This window comes from Lathyrus oleraceus, chromosome 5 (assembly GCF_024323335.1).
Source record: "Lathyrus oleraceus cultivar Zhongwan6 chromosome 5, CAAS_Psat_ZW6_1.0, whole genome shotgun sequence".
NCBI classification, from domain to species: domain Eukaryota; kingdom Viridiplantae; phylum Streptophyta; class Magnoliopsida; order Fabales; family Fabaceae; genus Lathyrus; species Lathyrus oleraceus.
Window position 1 is genome coordinate 206,350,335 of NC_066583.1, and position 23,908 is coordinate 206,374,242.

Sequence of the window (23,908 nt, forward strand, 5' to 3'; positions counted from 1 at the left end):
AGATGACCAATCAAAAGGGGAAACCACAAACATTACCAGCAAATGGTGAATGAAAGAGGACCCATTGAGGATAAAATTGCTTACTCGGAGCAATTATCCAAAGGGAAGGGGAAGACCCGCTGGGGATAAAGTTGCTTAATCAAAGCAAATATCCAAAAGGGAAAAGGACTATCGATACCGAAAACTGGATAATGATAACCACAAAGAGGGGATTACATCTACCGGTTCGTAGGCAGAAAACCACAGAAAAGCAACCATCATCGACTAGGATGAGCACAAAGGTTGACTCCACAAAGGGGAGAACATGGAGTTTACATCTACCGGTTAGTAGGTAGAATACCACAAAGATAGGACTTACAACTACCGGTTCGTAGGTAGAAGCCAACAAATTCCGCTGAGGATAAGATGAATGAGTGCCGGTTAGTGAGCAACTATTCATTTACACCACAGGGAGGCACAAGAGACAGCCACAAGGAAGCCAGTTTAGGATCGATCCAAAAAGGCAGACTGAATCAAGACTCATCCTAATGAGGAAAGAACTCAATAGGGAAAACCCATCCCGTTGTGTGTGCAGGGAGGGAACGGAAACAACCGTCATCCACGAGGATATAACTCAGTGGGGAGCGCAGAAGGAAATGACAGACACTTTCTGCTTAAGGGGTCGACTCTATATGGAGAGATCAGACACACCCACATCTGCTAGGGGAGGATCTACTGGGGAGATCTGTATCACCAATTAGCAGGAGACAACCATCAACAGATACATGGCAACAGATGCAACATGAGTACCTGAATGTTATGATTATGCATGTATGTATTATGCATGAAGAATGTATGATGAATGCTGACAAACAGATATGTTCAACACACATAGGTCCAGGAATCAACCATTCGGTGCTACTCTTCCAGAGGGAAGGCCAAAATCACCAGAGAGCACAAAAAACCTGCTGGAGACTGGGACGTCAGGGAACAACATCATCCTGCAGGGGAGGAAGGCCACAAGAGGCTCCCGGAGGGATCATCAATCACAACCAGATGAAAGAGTTCAACATACAGGCAGACACGCCACAACAACAACTCATGCTGGAGAACAAAGATACCAAGAAGCAACCAGATCTCTGATGAAGATAGATAGGCATTGATAAAGCTCATCATGCCAACAACTCCGCTGAGGAATCTATCCGAGGGAATGCCGGATTACTCGGATGTCAATCCACCAAATACCGATCTTCCAAGGACAAGCACCCATGTCGGGGAGAGGAGAAGACTGCTATGCTGGAGAGACGAAAGTTGAAGCCTTCAATAAACACTCTGCTTGGGAATTGGCCCACAAAAGTGTTCCAACAGCAAACTTGCTGGGGATGCCCCACCACAGGGCTCAAACAACACTCTACTGGAGGTGCACCACAATAGGGCTAACAGGGATTTGGAGGCAGAATTCTGCACTGCCGGGGACATGAAGATGAACAACTTCAACCAACACTGCACTGAGCAACCTCGCTGAGGAGAAACCATAAGAGGTTCTACAGGAAAAAGATACAGTTATGCTCGAGATACGAACAAATGTCTTACATGTTGGTAATCATACCACCCTTGGGAGAGCACTGCGGATCTCCTAAGTATCCTTCCATCATTGTGAATGTTCACTTTGTTTAAGAACAATTTTGTGAAAGATTTGTTTATTCTGAAAACAATGATACTTTATCAATTAAAACATGCAAAACATTTGTTGAGTTGAAACAAATAAGAGTGCAAATAATTAGATAAAAGCTCAAATTGATGTGATGGAACGGTAGTCTGCAAAGGGCAGGACTCCATAGATCTGTACAAGTTTGAAATCGGTGATGTATATTGGAAGAGGGATACATTGAACATAATGACCTTTTCTCTACCATTCTGAATTTCGATGTATTCGGAGCTTCAGTCGACGATGAATCGAGAATCCCTGACGGATGACAGATGTAGAGCACAGTCTTGTCATGATGCAGTTACTTGCCAAATCCCTAATTTTTGCCTAGATTGCCCCAGTGTGAGGTGCTCAATCTAGCGGGATGCAAATTCTTTTTTTTTCAATGTCTCTAACTTTTGCCTGGATCGCCCTTTCGGGTTTTCAATCCACCGAGACGCTCCTTTTTGCCTAAGTCGCCCTTTGGGGTGTTCGACTTAGCGAGCTATTTTGCTTTTTTTTTAGGCGAAGTATTTCTTGACTGCATCTGAATTCACAGGACGAGTGAACTTCTCCATCCATTGTTGTAAGTGTCAAAACACCGCCTGAAAAGGCTCTCTTGACAACATATGGACATTCATATTTTGGGGTTCACTTGCCCCTGGAATTGGGCACGAAAGACAAGACTTTCTTGAGCACAAGGTCACCTTCTCAGAACACACGAGGCTTGACCTTCTTATCGAATGCTTTCTTCACTCTCTGCTGATATAACTGACCATGACACATGGCAGTTAATCTCTTCTTTTCGATCAGATTCACTTGGTCGTAACAACTCTGAATCCATTCAACATCAGTCAACTTGGGACTTTGAGGGTGCTATTTCTCTTTTGTTTCTTTCTTTCTTTCTTCTTTCTTTTGACTTTTTCTTTTGATTTCTTTGATTTTGCACCCTCCTCTCCTTTTTTTTTCTTTTTGTAATGCCCCAGTTGGCTGTTCTGCTGATTCTCGAGATGCAGATGAGTGATCTTCTTTTCTTGCTCAAGAAGTCGGGAAATCTCGTCAGGAATCCCTTCAACATCATCTTCTTCCGCTTCGAATACAGGGAATTCAAAATTGGGAGATGACGTCGGATCATTATGTTCAATGGGTTTAAGAATCAACCTGCATAATGATTTTGAATATGAAAAGTTTTTTGAAAAACAAACAAGGCAACCATTATGCAGATGAAAAGATTGCTTTTATTCTTGTTTTTAGGATTTTTTGTGATCACCAATTTCATGCAAAAAGCGAAAATGGAAAACAAATGGAAAAACAAATGTTTTAACATGCTTTTATTTGAATGAAAATATCATTGCACAAAATGTTGTCAACAATGTCATCACTCCTCCTTTTGGCATGGGAGAAGGGTTTTTAAACAAAGTGATTATTACCCTGACTTATGAACAACCGTAGGAACGCCCACAGTGACCCAATTGCGACAGATCCCTCCAGGGATGACAAATGTCATTATCCTTTGCATCAGCAGCTTCTGCTTTTGAACAACCCTTTTTCGTCGAATACCTCAGAAGAAAAGCCAACGCCAGCCCGGGGCTTGTTATCTTCAAGCTTGATTACCATTGGGACCTAAGTCCTCAAAGCTCAGAATCCCTGATCTGATAAGGTCCTGCACCTTATTCTTCAACTGAAAGCAGCTTTCCACATCATGACCAGGAGCACCCGAATGATACACACAATGTTGATCAGGCTTATACCACCACCGAGGGTTGACGGGTGTAGCCGGCGGGTCTCTGGGAGTAATCAAGTTCCTCTCTATCAAAGAGGGATACAACTCTGCGTATGACATAGGGATCAGATCAAAAGTGATCTTCTTCCTCTCATTACTCGTACTGGCTTGATTACCATTGCGAGGCTGGTAAGCCTGCTGCTGAGGATGATGTTGTTGACGCTGATATTGCTGAGTTGGTCTTCTCTGCTGTTGTTGAGTAGCTGGAATAGTCACAGCAGCAGCCTGACGATATTGTCCTCTGTTCACATTCCTTCGACGGTGCACAACATTTGTTTCACTCTCTCCCCTTTTGGGTGCCCCAGAGTATGTCTTTTTAGAACTCGAAGAACTTGAAGGGCCAGGATCTTGAATCTTTCCTGCTTTAATGAGACTCTCAGTCCTCTCCCCACAGACAACAACATCAGAAAAGCTACTGAACGGGCAACTCCCCATGCGGTCCATGAACACACCCTGCAAGGTCCCGATGAACATGTCAGTCAGCTCTCTCTCCAACATCGGAGGTTGCACTCTTGCGGCTAGCTCACGTCATCTCTGGGCGTACTCTTTGAAGCTCTCACCAGTCTTCTGACACAAGCTCTGCAGTTGGGTTCGGCTTGGAGCCATATCCATGTTATGTTTGTACTGCCTCAAGAAGGCTTCACCTAGATCTTTCCAGCTTCTGACTGATTCTTTCTTCAGATCCATGTACCAGTCCAAAGACGCTCCAGACAAACTGTCTTGGAAAAAGTACATCCACATCTTCTCATCGTCAGTGTATGCTGAGATCTTTCTGTAGTAGGCTTACACATGAGTGCGAGGACAAGAAGTGCCATTGTATTTGTCAAAATATGGCGCCTTGAACTTGTAGGGAATCCTCAACCCATCAACCAAACCCATATCGGTTACATCGAACCCCAGAGAGTTCTGACACTCCATGGCACGGATTTTCTCAGCAAGGGCATCCACTTTACGGTCCCTCTCCTCGACTCTTCCAACAACCTCATCATCTTCACTAAGCAGAGTGAACATGTCCTCTTGTCTATCAACAATCGGAGCAGGATGTCGAATTGGAACCCGGGTAGCTCTAGCATTGACAGTCTCTGCAGCAAGAGGCTGTCCGTTGATTCTGATCCCCCTTAACTCATCACCCACAGCGTAGTCATTGGCGGGAGCAGCAGCAGCACTCATGAACCGGGACACCCACTGGTGAAGCACGGTTGGACGGCGGAGTCACGGCTTTCTGTCTCTGGGCTAAGGCACGCAGTTCCTCTTGCCCCTGAACAACCCCTTGCATCATCGTCATAAACTGGGCCATGTTTGCCCTCATCTCGGCCAATTCTGGTTGAACCTGGTCCATATTCCTCTGATGATTTAGTCTGGTTGAGTAGCGGTGTGGTCGCTGATCAGCAATCCTGCCTAGGAAAGGAACTAGAGCGAGAAGTCTCTCCCAAGCATGTCTGTAATGCAAGAATGATATGTGCATGATATGCATGATATGGGTACTATATTTTATCATGAATGATCCAAAAAAGGATATGCACACGCGGGTTAACTTTTTTCTTTATTCATGCATTATTTTTTTTTGAAAATAAACATGCTATGATGCAAATGATGCAAACATGACTGGCCGGCTGAGTATCACGCGGCACGGGATCAAAGCTTCGGCCTGAATTCGGAACCGCAAAGTCTGAAACCCAAAGTCATCTGGAACCCATACTTCAGAACCAAATCACCATCTGAGCAAGTACCCTCAAATTCAGCCCAGGGATCCGAAATAAACGGAACCCTCTGATCAATACCAGGGTCAAACCTCCAGCGTCCAGAAATAAAGATCCATAAATCCGGCTTAAGGTCACCAACACAGCATCACTGGCAGAAACCTGTACTTGCAAGAATCAAACCCTCCCCTCACAGGTGAATTCTAACAAGGTCATCCTAAGGCGGACAATGGTCTCGACAATCGGGCAAAGATACTCAACGGGTTTGCCCTTTCGGGTGTGCCGTTGTAACTCTCTTAAGATCGTCTAAACCAAAGATCCGGGAAAGATCGGTCACCGAAGTCAATAGCTCAGATGAGGTGAATCAACCAAAGTGGATACTCCACAAAGGAAGAGCACTCTCAAATGAACCTCGTCCGGCTTGTGGTATGTCACGTTGCCAAAAACATGTTGACCTAACATGAGAGGCAACATGAGACCACACTAATCCTAAGTGTATACTCGGGCCTGGGTTTTAGCCCCACTCAGAACACTCACCCCAAACAGAGGAACCACCTGTACGGAAGACAACACAATGATAGTATGATGCATGCAAACATTTATGCAAATATATACACAACACAATAATCATAAATGCAATAAATGAAACAGCAAAAGCAACCAAACCCTATCCTAGAGAGCGCTAGGACTGACTCGCTTAGGGAAGATGGACCAGCAAGAGGTCAACTTCGTGTATCCCCAGCAGAGTCGCGAACTGTCGCATTACGCGAAAAACCGGTGGGAAAACGAAACAACATAGCCGCCACCGTGCGTTATTTATCCCAAAAGAGGGAAAGGAAACGCTCGAAGTAAACCTGGGAAAGACATGGTCTCGCGACCAAAGAGAGATTGGATCGGGAGTCGGTTATGCGAAGGGAAGGTATTAGCACCCCTACGCATCCATCGTACTCGACGGGATCCACGCACAAAAGGAAGGATAAAGGTTTCTAAACACTGCTCAAACAACTGCACACAAAGGCTGGAAAGAACACACAGAAAGACAAGAGAACCAGGACTCGGCAGGATATCGCATCCTAGGCCTACGTAGTCTGTCAGGCACAAACATCAGAGTCGACGTAGTTCGGGACAGGGGGAAACGTGCTCGCTAGGATGTCGCATCCTATGCATACGTATCTTCTCTGACTGGAGAAGAATCAGAGCAATCGTAGCTCGGCTCACGCATGCAAAACAAAACCACACAGGAAACCGACTACCAATCGTTGGACTTACGTCAGACCCCACACAAAACAGGCAAACATGGAAACCGAATGCCAATCGCTGGACTTACATCAGACTCCGAACCAACAAACACACACTGGAAACCAACTGCCAATCGCTGGACTTATGTCAGACTCCAACAAGCAAACAAGACACAGGAAACCAACTGCCAATCGCTGGACTTATGTCAGACTCCAACAAAGAAACTGGAAACCGAATGCCAATCGCTAGACTTACATCGGACTCCAACCAGAAAAGGAGAAACAACTCACACAAACAAAATAAAAGGGCGCCTGGAGAGATCAACTCATCTCCTGCCTACGTACCTCATCTGGTATGAGGATCAGGGCGACGTAGTTCCCCTACGCAGGGAAAGAACTTCTAACCTAACCAGAGACTGGGAAATGACAAACTAGAAGGGAGACTAACTCGAGCCTAATAGTTATCATGTAAATTCACCATGGTCCTAGGTTGAAGTTTCTATCTAACTTGCACAGGGAGCAAGCTATCCTAAACAGCAACTGAGTAAACACAAGCACAAAGGCAAGCACACACACTATATACAAACAGATAGGCTCACACAAGGTTAAGCTTTAGTCAAAGGGTCATGTCAACCTCGACAAATAAGCCACTGTAACAGGGTGATGTTAGCTCTTAACCCTAACATTGAGAGTTAGGGTGAAGCAGATGAAATGGGAAGTAAGGATAAGACCTCACAGCTCTTATCCCTGGCCTGGGAGAGCTTCAGACAGATGAAAGTGGGAGTTCAGAAAGGGGGAACTCTTCTATCCACATATGACTGACACAACAAAGATCTTGGGTTACTATCCACAATGCATCAACACAAGGTGTGTGAGCAAAGTAGATGACACACTGACTAGCAGGAGATGGACTACACATCTCTTTTATCTGCCAATTGCCTTGTCAAAGGACTTTTCCTGCTTGGCACAAAAGATAAACAAACACAAGCATTGCCTCTTAAGGAGGGCTTCAGACAGGTGCCTGCCCAAGTAACAGGACAGGTCTTCCAGACTACATGAAGTCAGTGAGTTATACCTCAAATGGTTAAGCAACCAAGCAAAGCAAAAACAAGTTCAAAAGAACTTAAGCAACTTATGTACCTGAAAAAAATCTAACTCAATCAGTATACAAGTCAAACAATCAAACAGACAACCAATAGTCAACAGTCAACAGTACACAATCAAACAAGCAATGCAACAAGGTGCAAGCCACAAGCTCAACTCAAATGAGCTAAAATCCACCTACAAAATAACTCAAGGTTAACCAATATCAACCACTTAATCAATCCAAGTGAGTGAGCATCATCAACTATGGCAAATGTGCTTCTTAACCTGAAATCAAAGCTCAAACATGAGAGGCAAACCACTAGGTCAAGGCCTAGGATCAAAGGGGGAGAAAAAACCCAAAACAGAACATAAAATTCAACATGAATCAACCTCAATCACTTAAGAACACAATCCAAAAGGTCTCATGTCAATAGCATTCACCAAATTCATTTCATAAACCAATCATGGCAAGGTATGCAAGTTGAAAGCACATTGAGACAACAGAATGAACAAATGCACATTAATTCAAAAATGATTCAATTAATCTCAAGAAAATTCATGAATACACAGAACACACAACATGATCAACACACAAAAAATTAGGGCAATTGGACATGATTAAGCATGGTAATCAAATTCCATAAGGCAAGGCAACCAAAACAAGCTCAAATGTGACACAATTTGATACATCAACTTAGCACAAGCCTAAAACAGAAATGAAACATGGTAAAAACTCCAAATCAAAGCCAAAACAACCTTTAACATGTCTAGAAACAATGGGCAAAATTTCACATTCATATGATAAAGCACAAACATTTCACAAATGATTGAAATTCAAGACACTTCAAAAGCTCACAAATGACCATCCAGAATGAAAAATCTCAAGCAAATCAGAAATGAATCCAAAAATTCCAGCAAAAATCATGATCAATCACAACATCCATATCAAGCATCATGCAAAAAATCACATCATTTGGAATTTATTTGGCATGGCAAAGAAATTAATCAAGTTGAGCAAGCAAAGGTGTGACACACATTGTCACACCTACATTCATAAGATCATATCTCAGCAATGGCACATGATAAAATTGCAAACTCAACACCAAAATGTTCAGCATGAAGTCTAGTTTAAGCATGCAAAATTTCAAAAGCACTGGATTAAAACTCATCATTTCACAAAGCATATGGCAAGGTATAGCACAAAATGAACATATGCACACAAACCCTAGGGCAAAATACTTTCCAGCCATGCACAAATTGGGGAAAAATGCTCATAAAAAACTAGAAACAATAAGGAGAACAATGCAAAAATTCCCATATTATTTGGATGATTAATTATTTATTTATGAATTTATGAAGTGAAAGAAAAAATAAAAAAACATGTGAAAGCATAGCATGAATGACATGGAGGGAAAATGAAAAAGTGAAAAAGGCATTTAAATTAGTGTGTGAGCCAGGAATCGAAGAGAGGAGTAATTTAAAATGTGGTGCGCTGGTAGCCAAAACTCTGCGTTTCATTAAACGCGTGGCTGGTCAACATGTGACGTGGCTAGGTCAAACAGACGGGAACCAATCAAAAGGCCATGCAATCGCTGAGTTGGACCAGTACATGTCCAGAAACACATGCAACACAACAGAAACGCGCCATAATGGATCAAACATGGTTCTGGAAACGAAACCCTACAATCTTCATCGTGTTCTTCATGCTCAAGAACAAAATTCTCAGAAACGCAAAATAAGTACATCAACGCGTTCATCTCTCATCATACATCAACAATCCATGCTTAGTTTGTTCTAATTCAACATATATCAAGCAAATTGAATCAATTAAGTTTCACACATCAAACTTCAAATCAACATAACTATCTCAATACAGCATGGATTTCTATGAAACAAAGCTCAGATTGCTCATCATTGAAGGATCTACAAGAATCACATAGCAATTTCATGAATAGAGGAGATCGATTTCTGACCTTGATGAAGATGCAGAAGTGGAATTGGTGATTTCAGGCCTTGAACAGCTCAAACAGTTCTTCCAAAGCTCTTGTATGATTGAATGGAGGAAGGTTTGAAGGTTAATTGTGCTTGATTCCACAGAAATATGAAATTGCCATTAATGAATGCAAGCTTCGAGCTGCTTCAAATCTGCACGAAATCCCTTGGATCTTGCTTCAATAATGCTCCACAATGCTTCCAAGTGAAGAATTAATCAAGGAATATGCAATGTATTTGAAGAAAATTGATGAAAAGTTTGAGAGAAGAATTTGTGAAAATGGATCTAGATCTGAAAAAGTGATGTGTTAATGCAGAAATCTGTTATGATTAGGTTTATATATGCTCTGTTAATCATGTTCTTAATCTCACTTAGCCAAATGGTAATTGAATTAATGAAAACAAGGTGTGGATGCAAAATTGGATAATGCACCTTATGCATGAAAGCTCAATGGAACAGTGCACGAATTGCCTTGGAATTTCACTCAAAAGTTCACTTTAGAGTCAATGCAAGTGTGAGAATGTGAAAACAATACTTCATTTTTAAATTTGAAAATTCCCTCCAAAATTCAAATGAAAAATCAAATGTTTATGTGATGAGAATGCATGGCATGTGATGAATGTTTTAGATAGTAGAGATCAAGAGAAAAATGTTGCAAAAAGAACCACTTCATTTGGACATTTGGTGTGAAAGTTATGCATGTTTGAAGTTCCATGTTCACTTGGCCATGATTGATCCATATCTTTTCAACCACACATGAGAAATTCATGATCTTGGACTTTTTGGAAAGGGGAGAGAAAGATCTTCAACTTTCATGTTGGACAAAATTTCATTTGAAGCTTTCTTGTTGATGTAATCTTGAGGAGAAAACCTTTCCATTTTTGGCAAATTCAAATTACAGGTCACTTACTATTTTTGGAAAGTTTTGATCTGACCTCAAATTCTTCAATGTTGATGTTTGAAATGTCAAATGAGACTTGTATGGACATGAATGAGGCCTCTCTAACCATCTCCCACCTTCAAATCCATGATTGAACTGACAGTTGACTTTGGTTGACTTTCTAGGGTTTCAGATGAATTGATCATTGACTGATGAGCTTTGAACATCCAATCTTTGGCCAAACCACTTCAAAAAGATCCTTAGGTCACATGAACCCATTGTACCAGCCCTAGGGCTTTGATTCCATTGAAAATGCATTTGCTTGCTTGCACAACTGAACCTCCTGACCAGTCTTGAATGATGACTTGAACTATGCAATGGACAATGCAATGTTAATGACCTAAAATGAAAATGTATATACAAAATGGGAGGTGAAAATTTGAGGTGCTACAGTGAGCAGTTGTAGTCTAGACATTTTAACTCTAGAGGTGCCTTCATGAGTGGTTTTGAGAATGTCCCAAGCATCTTTAGCCACCTCATAGTTGTTTACCAACCTGAAGATATTCTTGTCTACTCCATTGAATATGGCATTCAATGATTTAGAATTTCCAAGGGCTAGATCATCCTCCTCCTTGGACCATTGTTCTTCAGGCTTCTTGTCAGTTGTGGCTTCTCCTTCCTGAGTAATTATCGGATGTACCCAGCCTGTTAACACAACCTTTCAAGCCTTATTATCCAGAGATTTTAAGAAAGCTACCATTCGAGGTTTCCAATAGTCATAGTTAGATCCATCCAAAATTGGTGGCCTGTGAATAGATCCTTCATCTCTCTCCGTTGTACCAGAAAGTATTATCCCTAGATCTCACCCAGAACCAGAGCAGGATGCCTGCTCTGATACCAATTGAAATTCTGGTATCAGATATGAGATGTCGAAGGTAATGTCACAACACTAATATATGTTAACACACATAGGATAAAGATACATAATGGTAAAGCAAATGACACAAGCAATTGTTAACCCAGTTCGGTGCAACTCACCTACGTTTGGGGGCTACCAAGCTAGGAAGGAAATCCACTAAATAGAATCAGTTCAAAGACTCTCTGTACACTTCGACAAGTTACAGTCTTTCTCACCTAATCTCTACCCGTGCAATTTCTACCTAAGCATTCTTAGATATGAGAACCCATTCACTTCCCTTCAATCACACCTATGATTTTAAACAACAATTCCTTGTGAAAAGAAGACACTTTTCAATAACACACACTTGATTTTGCTTAGCAGCTTTAATCAAGTAGACACACACTTGATCTTGCTTAACAACTTTGATCAAGTAGACACACACTCTTGCTTACAAGCTTAGAGTGACAAATTACAACTCACAAATCAGACCAATTCAATCATCTATGGATGAATTGAATGGATTACAAGTCTCATAACTAAACAAGACACAAACCCTTATATTCTCTCAATATTTCGCTCAGTATTGGTTGTGTGTCAAATCAGGTTTTCCAAGTCCCTTTTTATAGAAGCTTTCAGCTGGGCTTGGACATCTTGAAAACCCTAAAACTATTTTCCAATTAAATCTTCTCATGACAGCTGGTTAGATCTCTTTGGAAAATAAGTAAATTAGGTTGTAATCAATGATTGAATGCGCCTGCAAATCAGATCTTCAATCATACATAGATTGACATTAAATGTGCAATCACAAAACCCATAACATTCTCCCTGAATGTTCTGTGTATAGGATGTCATGACATCGGGTCTGACATCCTGGGACAATCCTGCATAATTCCATTTATAATTTTTAAACACCAGCAGGTACATAATATCAAATGCCATGACATTGTGTATGACATCCTGAAACAATCCTGCATAATTATGTTTTTTAAACTCCAGCAGGTACATAGATATCTTTTGTTAAGACATCACATGCAACATCTTGTGAACACTCTTTGTTTTACCAAAATTGCTGCCAACACTTAGAACCAACAAATATCATTAATTCATTTTGGGAGATGGAATATACATTCCATCAATCCCCTAAATCCAATGATATTAATTTGACAAAGTTAAATCAACCTTGACCAAGGCCCAACAATAAGAGTCAAACATTAACAAAGTCATCACAATTGCTCAACAAATTTATTTGGCATTTATTCAATTAAAAATACTAAAATAGTGCATTTAAATTAAATATGGTTTGTCCAATTCCTAAAATCTCATCAAAACACCAAAGAAATGGCCATGAGATTTATCATTAGGTCAAACAAAGTCAAAGGACATTGGAGAAAAAAATTCATAATTTTTGGACATTTAAAAATATTTTTAACCAATTAAAAACAAATGGAAAATCAATTAATTTATGAAAAATATTAATAATGATCCAAAAAATAATTTTAATTCAGAATATGAAAGAGAAAAATATTTGAATTTTTTTGGTGAAAGTCTCATATTTTTTGGATCAATATTGAATTTAATATGAATTATCGAAAATAATGCAATTAAAATGAAAATTCAGAAAATCAAAAATACGTGGACCACTTGATCTCCCTCATTAATTGAAGTGGCAGATCAAGTGGCCAGGAGCGCGCTATCTACCATAGTCCTTAGTCAGCGCGTGGCAACTTTGGTATTCAAAACCAACGCCTAGGATTAAAACAAAATGAATGGATCATGTGGTTCAGAGTCTTGCCAACACATCGCCGGAGCCAGAGCTCCGGTCATCTTCTCCGGCGGACCTCACCGGACTGGACCACCATCAACCATCACCAAATCTAAAAACAAGGACATGATCTTAAAGAAAAAATGGCACTGAGCTCGAATCTGGTCTCAATTCACTCTAACTCCAAGTATATTGAGAGATACCTGGAGTTGAAATTTGAGGTACATGAACTGAGTTGCTTCGATTTGGCCTCAAAGCAACTCAATCTTCTTGCCTACATTGGTTGGACTTCAGACAACCAAAGAATCAATAGAATTGAGCAAGAATTTGAGAGAATCGAAGAGTTCAAAATTTCTGGAAAATACCTTCAATGGAGGTCTGGATTCAATTGATCTTGATCTTGCTTGTGCTTGATCTCACTCCACTTGCTTGCAGAAGAAGGATTAGATGCTTGAAAGGCTATGGATTCTTGGAGATTTGAATTTCAAAACAGTGGAAATTCAACCTCAAATTCAAAAGAATTTCTCAGGCTTATCCTTTGCAAAGTGAGGGTTTGAGATGGGGGATCAAAGCTGGCGCGAATGTGTGTTCATTTCTGAGCAATTGAAGCTCTATTTATAGCCAAAATAGTTGATAATTGCACACTTCAAATCACTTTCCAATTTTGACAAATGGTGATGCAAGGGTGCATGGGCACGCACAGGCCCATGAAATCATTGCTTGAGGTCCATAAATGAATATTAGATAGTCTGAATTAAGCTTGGATTGCAAGGCAAGTGTGCATTGATGTTTGAAGTTTGATCCTTGCCAAGTGATATCACCATGTTCATGCCATGGGCAGCCTAAAAAGGAGACCCCTTCTAAGAGGATGAAGCCTTCTTTCGTGGACCTACCACCTCTCAAGGAAGTACTCATAAGGACACCTTAACTCACAACTAGAAGTGTGAAAGAGAAATCTCCTACGTCATTTACCTAGCAAATCTAAATTAACTAGACAAAGATCACGCACCCTAACCCATCAAATATTAAGTTTGCAAATATTTTAACCAACTAACCTAAAGAAACTTTGACTTCACCTTTAACACCCCTAAATGATTCTTATCTAAATAGAAACAATTATATATATATATATATATATATATATATATATATATATATATATATATATATATATATATATATATATATATATATATATATATATATAAAAAGTTGATTATTTTGAAGATTACTTAATTGTATCTATATTCCTACCCCAAAAAAAAAAGTAATTTATCTATTTATTAACGAAGATGGGTCTAATAACTAATTATAATCAATGACAAAGTAGTAAAGTTTTCTTATTAGTTTGGATTGTTGGAGCAACCTTAGATGTTGTTCAACTGATTCAGCAAATTAGCATAGATGAATCATTAGCGCAAGTTAATTATTTCTTTTACTTATAAAAAAGTTAAATAATAGAAAAACCATCCTATACCTTTTGATAATTTTTTCCTAGTATACTCCTTTTAACTTAGTCAAATATATAAAAAATATATATATCCGATTACAATCATGTAAAAACTAATCCTCTTTTATCTGTAATTATTTTTCTAATAATATTTTCATGTCTAAATCTAGATATATATCTATATTTTGTTGGTAGCATCTAGATATAAAATATATGCAAGTATTCGAATTGGTTTATAATTATTGAAGCGTATAAAAAAGGTAGATAGGGTGGTTCTCTTTACGCAACTCAACAACCATCACTCCAATCTGACTGCATGCCCACCTCATTATTCCAAGTAAAATAAATCAATAAATAAATAAACTTAAAAATAAATTAAACATCTCATTAAATTAATTAATTAACATAATTAACCTCCATCATATATAGTACTAGAACTACTCTATCTTTTCTCCATTTCATACTGCAAATGAAAACCACATCTCTCACACATACTTTGACCATCATACATAACATAAACCTATCATCATTTCTCACCACCACCACCTCATATCTATCTCTACCCCACTCTGATATTTTTCAGATGCATCAACCACAAACATAAACATAAACAGTTTCACTTTTTCTTCTTCCACACCCCCCTCCACACACTCTTTTGTAACAAACCCTAATATCTCTTTCTCTCTCTATCTCTATCTCTAAGAATTCAAACAAACAGAGTAAGTTTGTGTTTACACATCTTCCCAATAACTGCAAGAATTACGTAAACATATATTTCCTTCCGTTTCGTTGAAACACAAATTGAGTAATAAAAGTGAGGTGAGCATAGTGTATGATTTTTTTCAGATCCGAGAGAGGGGTATGTTTGAATGAAAAAACGTGTGTGTGAGAGAATTATGATGATCTGAAGAAAGAAAACTATCTTTTTCTTTCATAATAATTACCTTACTCCAGAAACAACCCTTTCTCATGTTTTTTTCTTTTGTCCCATACCTCATTCTCTGACCCTGTACGAACACACCACTTAAATACATGGAGTGGAGGGGTACTAGTAGTTTGTGTAAGCACCAACACTAACCAAACCAAACCAATAAAGCAAAAGATAAAGCAACAGCAACTCTCTCTCTCTTTCTCTCTCTTCACTATCTTTCTCTCTCTCCTTCACTATCTTCCTCCTCATCATGGATTCAGGAAATAGTGGTAGTATGCAATCTTCAAGCTGTGGTGAGGAAATTGAAGAGTATGATTCACGCGCTGAATCCTCAAATTTTTCTGCGTTTTTAAACAATCCACCACCAACAGCACCAGCACCCGCTACAATAGTAGCAACAGGAGAAAGAAACAATCATGGTATAAGCGAGTTTGGTAATAACAACAACAACAATCTAAACCCACAAACACAACAACAACACCATCATCATCATCATCATAACCAAATGTTCGATCCATTACCCAATTATTACATTGATTCATTACACAAACAATCATCAACATCATCAAACCCAAACTCGTTTCTAAACCTTGATATGATTTGGTCTAAACCTACAGCTAGATCTGAACCCAACAACACCGATCTTAGCACCTTGTTGGTACCTTCATCTTCTTCATCATCGTCTTCTCAGCATAATCATCAAGCTTTCTTATTGAGTCAATTCCTCGGTCAAACCAGAGAAAACGTTGCTTCTGTTCCCACCACACACCTACAACACCAATACCATCATCAACAACAACAACACCATTCTCTACCACTAGAAAGTACTTCACGTGGAGGATCACTCACCAATGATCATCAAGATCTTATTAACAGTAGCAGCAACAACAACAACAACGTGGGTAGAAATCCGAAGAAAAGATCAAGAGCTTCAAGGCGTGCACCAACCACAGTTCTCACTACTGACACTACAAATTTCAGAGCCATGGTTCAGGAATTCACCGGTATACCAGCGCCACCGTTTTCTTCACCTTTTCCAAGAACAAGGTTGGATCTTTTCGGTTCTTCTGTTGCTTCAAGATCTATGTCAAATCATATGGACCCTCCACCACCACCACCTCCTTATCTTCTTCGTCCTTTCGCTCAAAAAGTTCAACCCTTTTCTCCATTGATCCAATCTTCTTCTTCCATGATGGAAAATTTATCTTCAACTAATTCAGCTTCCATTAACTACCATTTATCACAGCAGAATAATCACCCTCTCATGCAACACAACCAGATTCTCGGTTTTCAATCAATTTCTCAAACACCAACAAAATATCCACATGGGACCCAACAACCCTCCTTGGAAACCACGCCCAATGTTGACTCAAGAATGAAAATAGGTACTGTTTTTGATGAACTAGGTTTGAGTCATCCTCATGCTCATGCCCATGTTAACAACGTTAACATTGGTGTTCTTCATCATCACAACAACAACAACAACATGGTTACTACTACTACAACAACAACAACATCATCATCAGACGCAGTCAACAACAACAACAACAACGAGAATCAGTGGAGTCAGAGAACCATTGTTGGAGTTGAGAAAGGACAAGAATGTGTTGTGAGTACAAGAGGTGAAGCAACAGTGGAATCATGGATTAATTGTTCTTCTTCTGATTAACGAACGAACATCATCAAAATATGAATGGAAAAAAGAACAAGGTAGGTTCGTAATTCGTACATATAATTTTAATACACTTTATTGAAAGCAAATGATTCTGGCAGTAGAAGTATACAACGCTAATGCATGAAATGGAGAATCTTGGTATCTTCATCATAAACCACCACCATCAAATCAAATTAATTCAACCATGTTTTTTTATAATGCTTTTTCTTTTGTTCTTTTGAGTCGTTTAGAATTATGCGTAAATATAATTACTAGTAGCTATAGCTTGTTTTTTTCTACTATGAATTTTTTTAAGCAATATATACAAAAGAAGCATTGAGGTTATGTATTTTGATATTTAAACTTTGGTTTTGACAAGTGTGAGATTATTATTATTATTGTTAGATAGGTTTGTTTGATGCTGGCTGTATCTATTGTTTTGGAGTCTCTAGTACTCTATAGTTTATACTATATTGTATTCTTCAATTTATTTATTTATTTTTTAGTTTATAATTTATTAACAATTATAAAATTGAAGATTCTAGGAGTAATTGGTGGCAAGATTGGGGGGATTGTTAGCCGCCGAAATCTTCTTTTTTAAAATCAAAGATGTGTTTTTTTATTAGACAATTCTTTTCTTTTTTTTGGGTTGACATGATGTGTTTTTTGGATATTTCATATCATAATTATGCTCGTGAACCTTTGAAAAGAAAAACAAAATATGCTTGTGAATAAAACACATGGGAACAGTTTATGCAACAAAAAAAACACATAGAAACAATTATTAATTTCTGTTGATACACCCTTTTTACTAACACAAATATAGTAATTTACTTTAGGGAAAACTTTAAAAAATTTACAAATGCGGGGCATAACTTTATAAAAATTTTTTAAAATTTTCAAAAATAAATAAATAAAACAAATTAAAAAACAATACTTCATTCAAAATAAATTTCTATAATGCATTATCTTTGGCATATCATTTTTGTTAAATAATTAATTTATAAATAATTTTCTTTATTCATATTTAAATATAAATAAATGTCAGCTTTAAAAAATGAAATCTCAAATCTACCGTTTATATCTATTTACCATTACAAAAAATTTATCTAGATAAATAATTACACTTGTTTCTTACTCTGTGAGACTCATAAATGTTGACTATGTGATTTTATTCTATTTAAATAAAATGTGTTTTATAAAATATATATTATGAAAAATAGTCAATTAAATATGAATATTTAAACAATTTCCAAAATTAAATCATTATTTTTATAGTTAAAATAGTGAAATTAAATACAATATTTTATTAAATTATATTAACAGTAAAAATAAAAATAAAAAATTTATTACAATTTGTTAAATATATTAAAGCTTACCATCAAATCTACCTAGTAGAAGAATGATGATCAGCAGCATGCAAGAGAAAAACTGATTCATATAGTTAAGACGTAACTTTTGAAGCTGTATATATCTTAAGATTATTTAAATTGTTGAGATTTTGTTTGTTGCATTATTATTATTGAACTTTTAATTGAATAAATCTTCTCAATTACTACATTTTTGTTTTTAATGACTAATATATATATATATATATATATATATATATATTATGGTCAAATTATCAATAGAAATGGGTATTGTTTTGTTTTGAAAGAAGAAACACAATATATGTTAAAACTATTCTACTCACGACAAAAATATTTTTTTAGTAATATTTAGCATGTTTTAGAATTTCTATTCAATTTCAGGAAGATGTCAAACATGTACATGGGTAATAATTTAATTGAATTTAACTATTTTTAATACATATATTCGTAGTTCTCATTCCAAAATAAATGCACATCACTTTTTACGGGTAGATAGTATGTAGGCACGTGAATGAGAAATGAAAATGTAGCCATGATGTTCAAAAATAGAATGCTATTAAATTATTACTATATTTCAAAATAAAATAGTTTGAATAAAAAATATGACGATTTAATATTTTATTTTAACTGAAAAAAAAACATTTTATTCTGAAGGCAGGGAAAAGGAAAGTCGTACGCGTGCATGGTGTATTACAGTCATCTATGAGACTTTTATATGATGGATTTTAATGTTTGTAGAAAATGGATAGTCTATAATATAGATTTTAAATTCAAAATTATTAATTTTAAATTAAATCGTTAATAATATTTGCTAATTGAATAAGTGGAAAAGTCCAAGGTGGAGACAATTTCGGCTTTCGCCGTGATTTATGTAACATGGTCCATTTCTTATACATGAAGAAAAAAAATTAATTTATTATGTAATCAAAGAAAACAATTAATAATGTAATTAGAAGTTAAAAATTAGTGTTTAAATTTTGAATTCACTCAACAAATATAGAGAAGAGTGGTAAAAGAGAATTGAGGTTGGCTTTTGTTTGTTGTTATGCGTCTGGCTATTGGCAGCTGCCTAGTGTTAAGATTAACGCTGGCACGTCAATTCTATATGATTTGATTCTCCTATTCATAAGTGATAGTGAGATTTTAATTCCAATCAAAGAGATTTTAATGATGCTTCAACTATTCATGCTCAGCATGATTATTCTATACCAACATAGTAGTATCCTCTACCCCACTTTATTTTACATATTTAAAGAAAATTAACTCATTTAAAGGATTTTTTTTTTCAAATACCATCTTTTTCAATTTAAATACCTAAATAATTAATATTTCACATAATTTGCTAAAATATCCATGTTTCAATTAAAAAAAATCATATACGAGAGAATGCGATATTACTACTGGCGCATGCATTGAAAAATAAACATAGCGCATGCAATACCCATATGCCAATACCTCTGATGCATAAATTATTTTCCTAAAAGCATGCACTATTCCCCTTGGTGTCTAAGTGTAATGAATTTTTTTAAAATTAGAATTATTATTTATTAAAAATAAAACAATTGGAAAATAAAAAAAAAATACTAATATTATTAAATTAAATAGAATTAAATTTTGTAAACGTATTTTAACGATGTGTTTGATCATAACGGGCATTGATTCCACAATTCGGCGGTGCCCTTCGCCGTTGAGGTTGCACATGATTCCCCTGAGGTGATTGTTCTCTCTCATGATTCATCTGAGGTGTTTGGTACCTCCCTGGATTCATCTGAGGTGTTTGGAGTGAGGTCCCTGGAACATGTGTGTCATCAATGAAATCTAGCATCTCTTGCGAATTACATATGTTGCTGTAGTCGAGTTCGGTGCCCATGTTGTCGTAGTTGGATCGCATTTGTTGGGTTACGAGTGGACGATCTGGTTGGTTAAATTGAGACATTGATTCGTTTTGGAAACAAAACAATGGATGTTGTGGTGTTTGATACACATGTGTTGGTTTGATGCTTTGGTTGTGTGATGTTTGCGTACTTTGGTAGTGTGATGTTTGGGTGTACATTGATTGAGTCTATGGTATAATATGGTGGTATCATATGCCTCATCGGTGTCATGGTAAGACGTGGTGGCAGCATATGTTTGTTGGTGGTATGGGTCAGTGTTACAATTAGGACAATTGTTCAATGAAAGTTATATGAAATTTATTAGGGAGAAAACTGTCAAAACTAACACACATGTGGTTACAATGTTTGACCGTCATAGAGGATGATTTAGTGTACAAGAAACAATTGACCATAATGAAGGGAGTCTAAGGGGATACTATCGGGTCAAACAAGATAGACGTTGGTGCGATTGCAGAAAGTTTCAAGTTTTATGTATGTATTGCACCCATGTCATATCTAAGAGATTATAATGATCAAAAAATATCATGTGGTCCAAACATCATAACACATACATCATTGTCAATTTTAACTGACTTCCACACATGACGTTTTTCATTATTGTTGAACGTGGAAACAAGCCTATCAATTCTTCTATTTTTTTCACCTTTTTCAATATCTTTGTCTAACCAACAATCAAGTTCCTCTCAAGATGCTCGAAGTCAGAATGTTCCAAAGTCGAATCTTCATCAGAGGCTTCAGAATCGAAAAACCAATAATCACTTCTCTTTTAATAATCGTGTTAGACATTTAGAAGATGCAATGAGAAGATGAAATCATAAGATGTGTGAAGAATGATGGAAAATGAAGATCTATTTATGAAAAAAGGAATGCACTAAGGCGCCAAGGGGAGTGGTGCATGCTTTTAAGCCTCCAAAGTATGTGCCACTAACATTGGCATGTTTATAATGCATGCGCCAATCAAAGTGGCTCTAGTGTGTAAATTTGAGAGCATGCACAAGTAGCATTGGCGCATCCTCTTCGATACTTTTTTTGTTTGAAACATGGTTTTTTGGTGAGTAATTTGAAATATTTGTTATTTGGGTATTTAAATTGAAAAACATGGTTATTTTGAAGAAAAATAGTCCATTTAAAGATTATATAAGTGGATATTTTTATGATTTTCTAATCATATTATTTAAACACAATATACACTCGTCGCTAGTAGTGACTTCTAAATTCGACAAATTGAGTGTAAGTGTGATAGCCCATGTAATCCATGCTTGCGAAATATACGGAGTAAGTAGTCATACTGTTGTATACTACCAAATGTACCTCACTAAAGAATCTAGTTAGGATATTATTAATTATGTTAACAATAACCAATAGGACAATTCTTGTTAAAATACATACAATCCTGGGTGGAGAGATAATCCAAATTTTTCATGTAAAAATACCTCTCTCCCAGTTTGTAGTCAATCATATACCAGCTAGTCCTCATAATTTCCAAGGTCATATGGATGGAAACAGTCATGTAAAGGTCAATCTATAAATAATAATGGATTTTTTTATCATATATCATACTAAGCACAAAAATGAATTCCAAAACTAGAATCTTCATATGTCTAAAGTTTTGAATAAGTTAGCGTTCAAAGGGGATTTGATAGCCACACGTAACAAAATGTTAGAGACTTGGATCTCTTAAGTGGCGCAACAATAAGCTTAATCTTTTGCTCTTGTCAAAACATTTCCCGGACATCATGTGCAAAATCTGAAAGGACATGAGAATGTTATTACCTTAAGGAGTGGAAAAGAATTAAAAGGCGCTAGTGAGAAGAATTCGAGTGAGAAAACCTAACATGCAGGTGACATTGTGGAAGAAGAGAAAGATAAACCTTATATATTTTCCGCATTGGAGCTTTTATCTAATTCTAGTACTTTTATCTTCAATCGAAGTTTTATCTTCTTATTATTATCATTATTATCGCATTGTTAATCATGTATGCCTTTGTAATGTTTATGTTATCTGTAATCCATTTCATCATGTCTGAGTAGTCGATTAGGGGTTTAGGATGATGATGTTTTCCCGATCATAACCTTCAAGCAGATTTTTATATAATTTGTTACAAAAAATTAGAAAATTTGTTTTGATGTTTTTGATCTTATATATTCAATTTTGTTGCGAAAGTAGGAATATCATAGATATCGCCTATACGCTGAAAGGGTGTAGCATGGTATCAAACTTATAAGCACTGAACGGTTGGATTGGGGCGATGAAAATGTATCAAAATTCCAACAGAGAAAGTAATTTTATTTTTTCCTGCTATGAAAATGGACTCTTAACAAATACTTTACACCCACGAAAGTGGGTAGCATATTTGATCAGAGGAAGATAACACACTTACGAAAGTGTTATCACTGTATATATTAGAACTTTTTTTGTGTTTTGTTATATTAATTCTTCTGTACAATCAGATGAAAAGAACACGATATGTGTGAAATCTAGATGAATCAATAAATGAGATCAAGTGTTTCTTGCACGAGAGACGTCGAATTTTAAGACAATAACAAATGGTTGAACCTGTAGTAAATACCAAACCTCTCAAAGTCTACGTGGTTCCCACCGATTTAGAATCAAATTATAGTATCGTCCATCCGCCCATTGCGGCAAATATTTTTGAGATTAAACACTCTCTTGTGGGCATGGTTCATCAGAACCAATTCTCGGGATTACCTACATAAAATCCAATTTTGCATTTGTAAATCTTTGTTAAATTTTATGGAACGTTAAAAGCTAACGGTGTTGATCAAAATTCCATTCAACTTAGATTATTCCCTTTCTCTTTAAAAGATAGAGCTCGCGTGTGGATCCAATCCTTACCTATTAACTCCATAACAACTTGGGCTCATCTGAAAGCTACATTTCTCGTGTGGCACTTTTCGCCGAGTAAAATGGCACAAGTGATGAGTGAGACAAAACTTTAGGCAAGAGGATGGGAAATTTAGTTTGACGTGTGTGAGTTTTTCAAGGATTTATTAAGGTTGTGCTTGTTTCATGGGCTAGAGAAGTGGCTTATGGTCCATACATTCTATAATGATTTCCTTTACTCCACAAGGATGGCCCTAGATGCGACTTCCGGTGGCACCTTATGAATAAATCTCAACACGTGGCTTATAATTTGATAAAGGACATGGTGAAGAGCCATAATTTATGGGGAAGCGTATGTGAAATCACTCTGAAAGGCCCTTAAAAGGGTTGGCTTTATGAAGTTAGTCCTTTTGATCATATGAACTCCAAAGTAGACGCTTTCTACCAAAAAATAGAGAATCTGAGTATTAACCCACCTCCTCAAATCCTTGTAGTTTATATTTCCCCCAACGGTTCTCTACTACGAGGTTTGCGGAATAAATGGACACACCGCTAGTGATTATCAAATTATCCTCGCCATAGGGTATATCCAATATAATATCAACCATGTGAATAATAACCAACACGGTAACCCGTATTTCAATACCTATAACTCAGGGTGGAGAGATCACCCAAAATTTTCCTACAAAAATAACCATCCCTAACATGCCATAAGACCGTCAGGTTTCCAATAAGGCACCTCTGCTGCTATATG

The 23,908-nt window shown here is 37.1% G+C and overlaps 1 protein-coding gene across 1 annotated transcript; it reads left to right on the forward strand.

The window, feature by feature from the left end:
* The first annotated feature begins 14,906 nt into the window (after positions 1 to 14,906).
* LOC127082889 (uncharacterized) lies at positions 14,907 to 17,542 on the forward strand. The gene has a single exon (XM_051023116.1). The coding sequence runs from the start codon at positions 15,641 to 15,643 to the stop codon at positions 17,057 to 17,059; it is 1,419 nt and encodes a 472-aa protein (XP_050879073.1). The 5' UTR covers positions 14,907 to 15,640; the 3' UTR covers positions 17,060 to 17,542.
* The last annotated feature ends 6,366 nt before the right edge of the window (positions 17,543 to 23,908 follow it).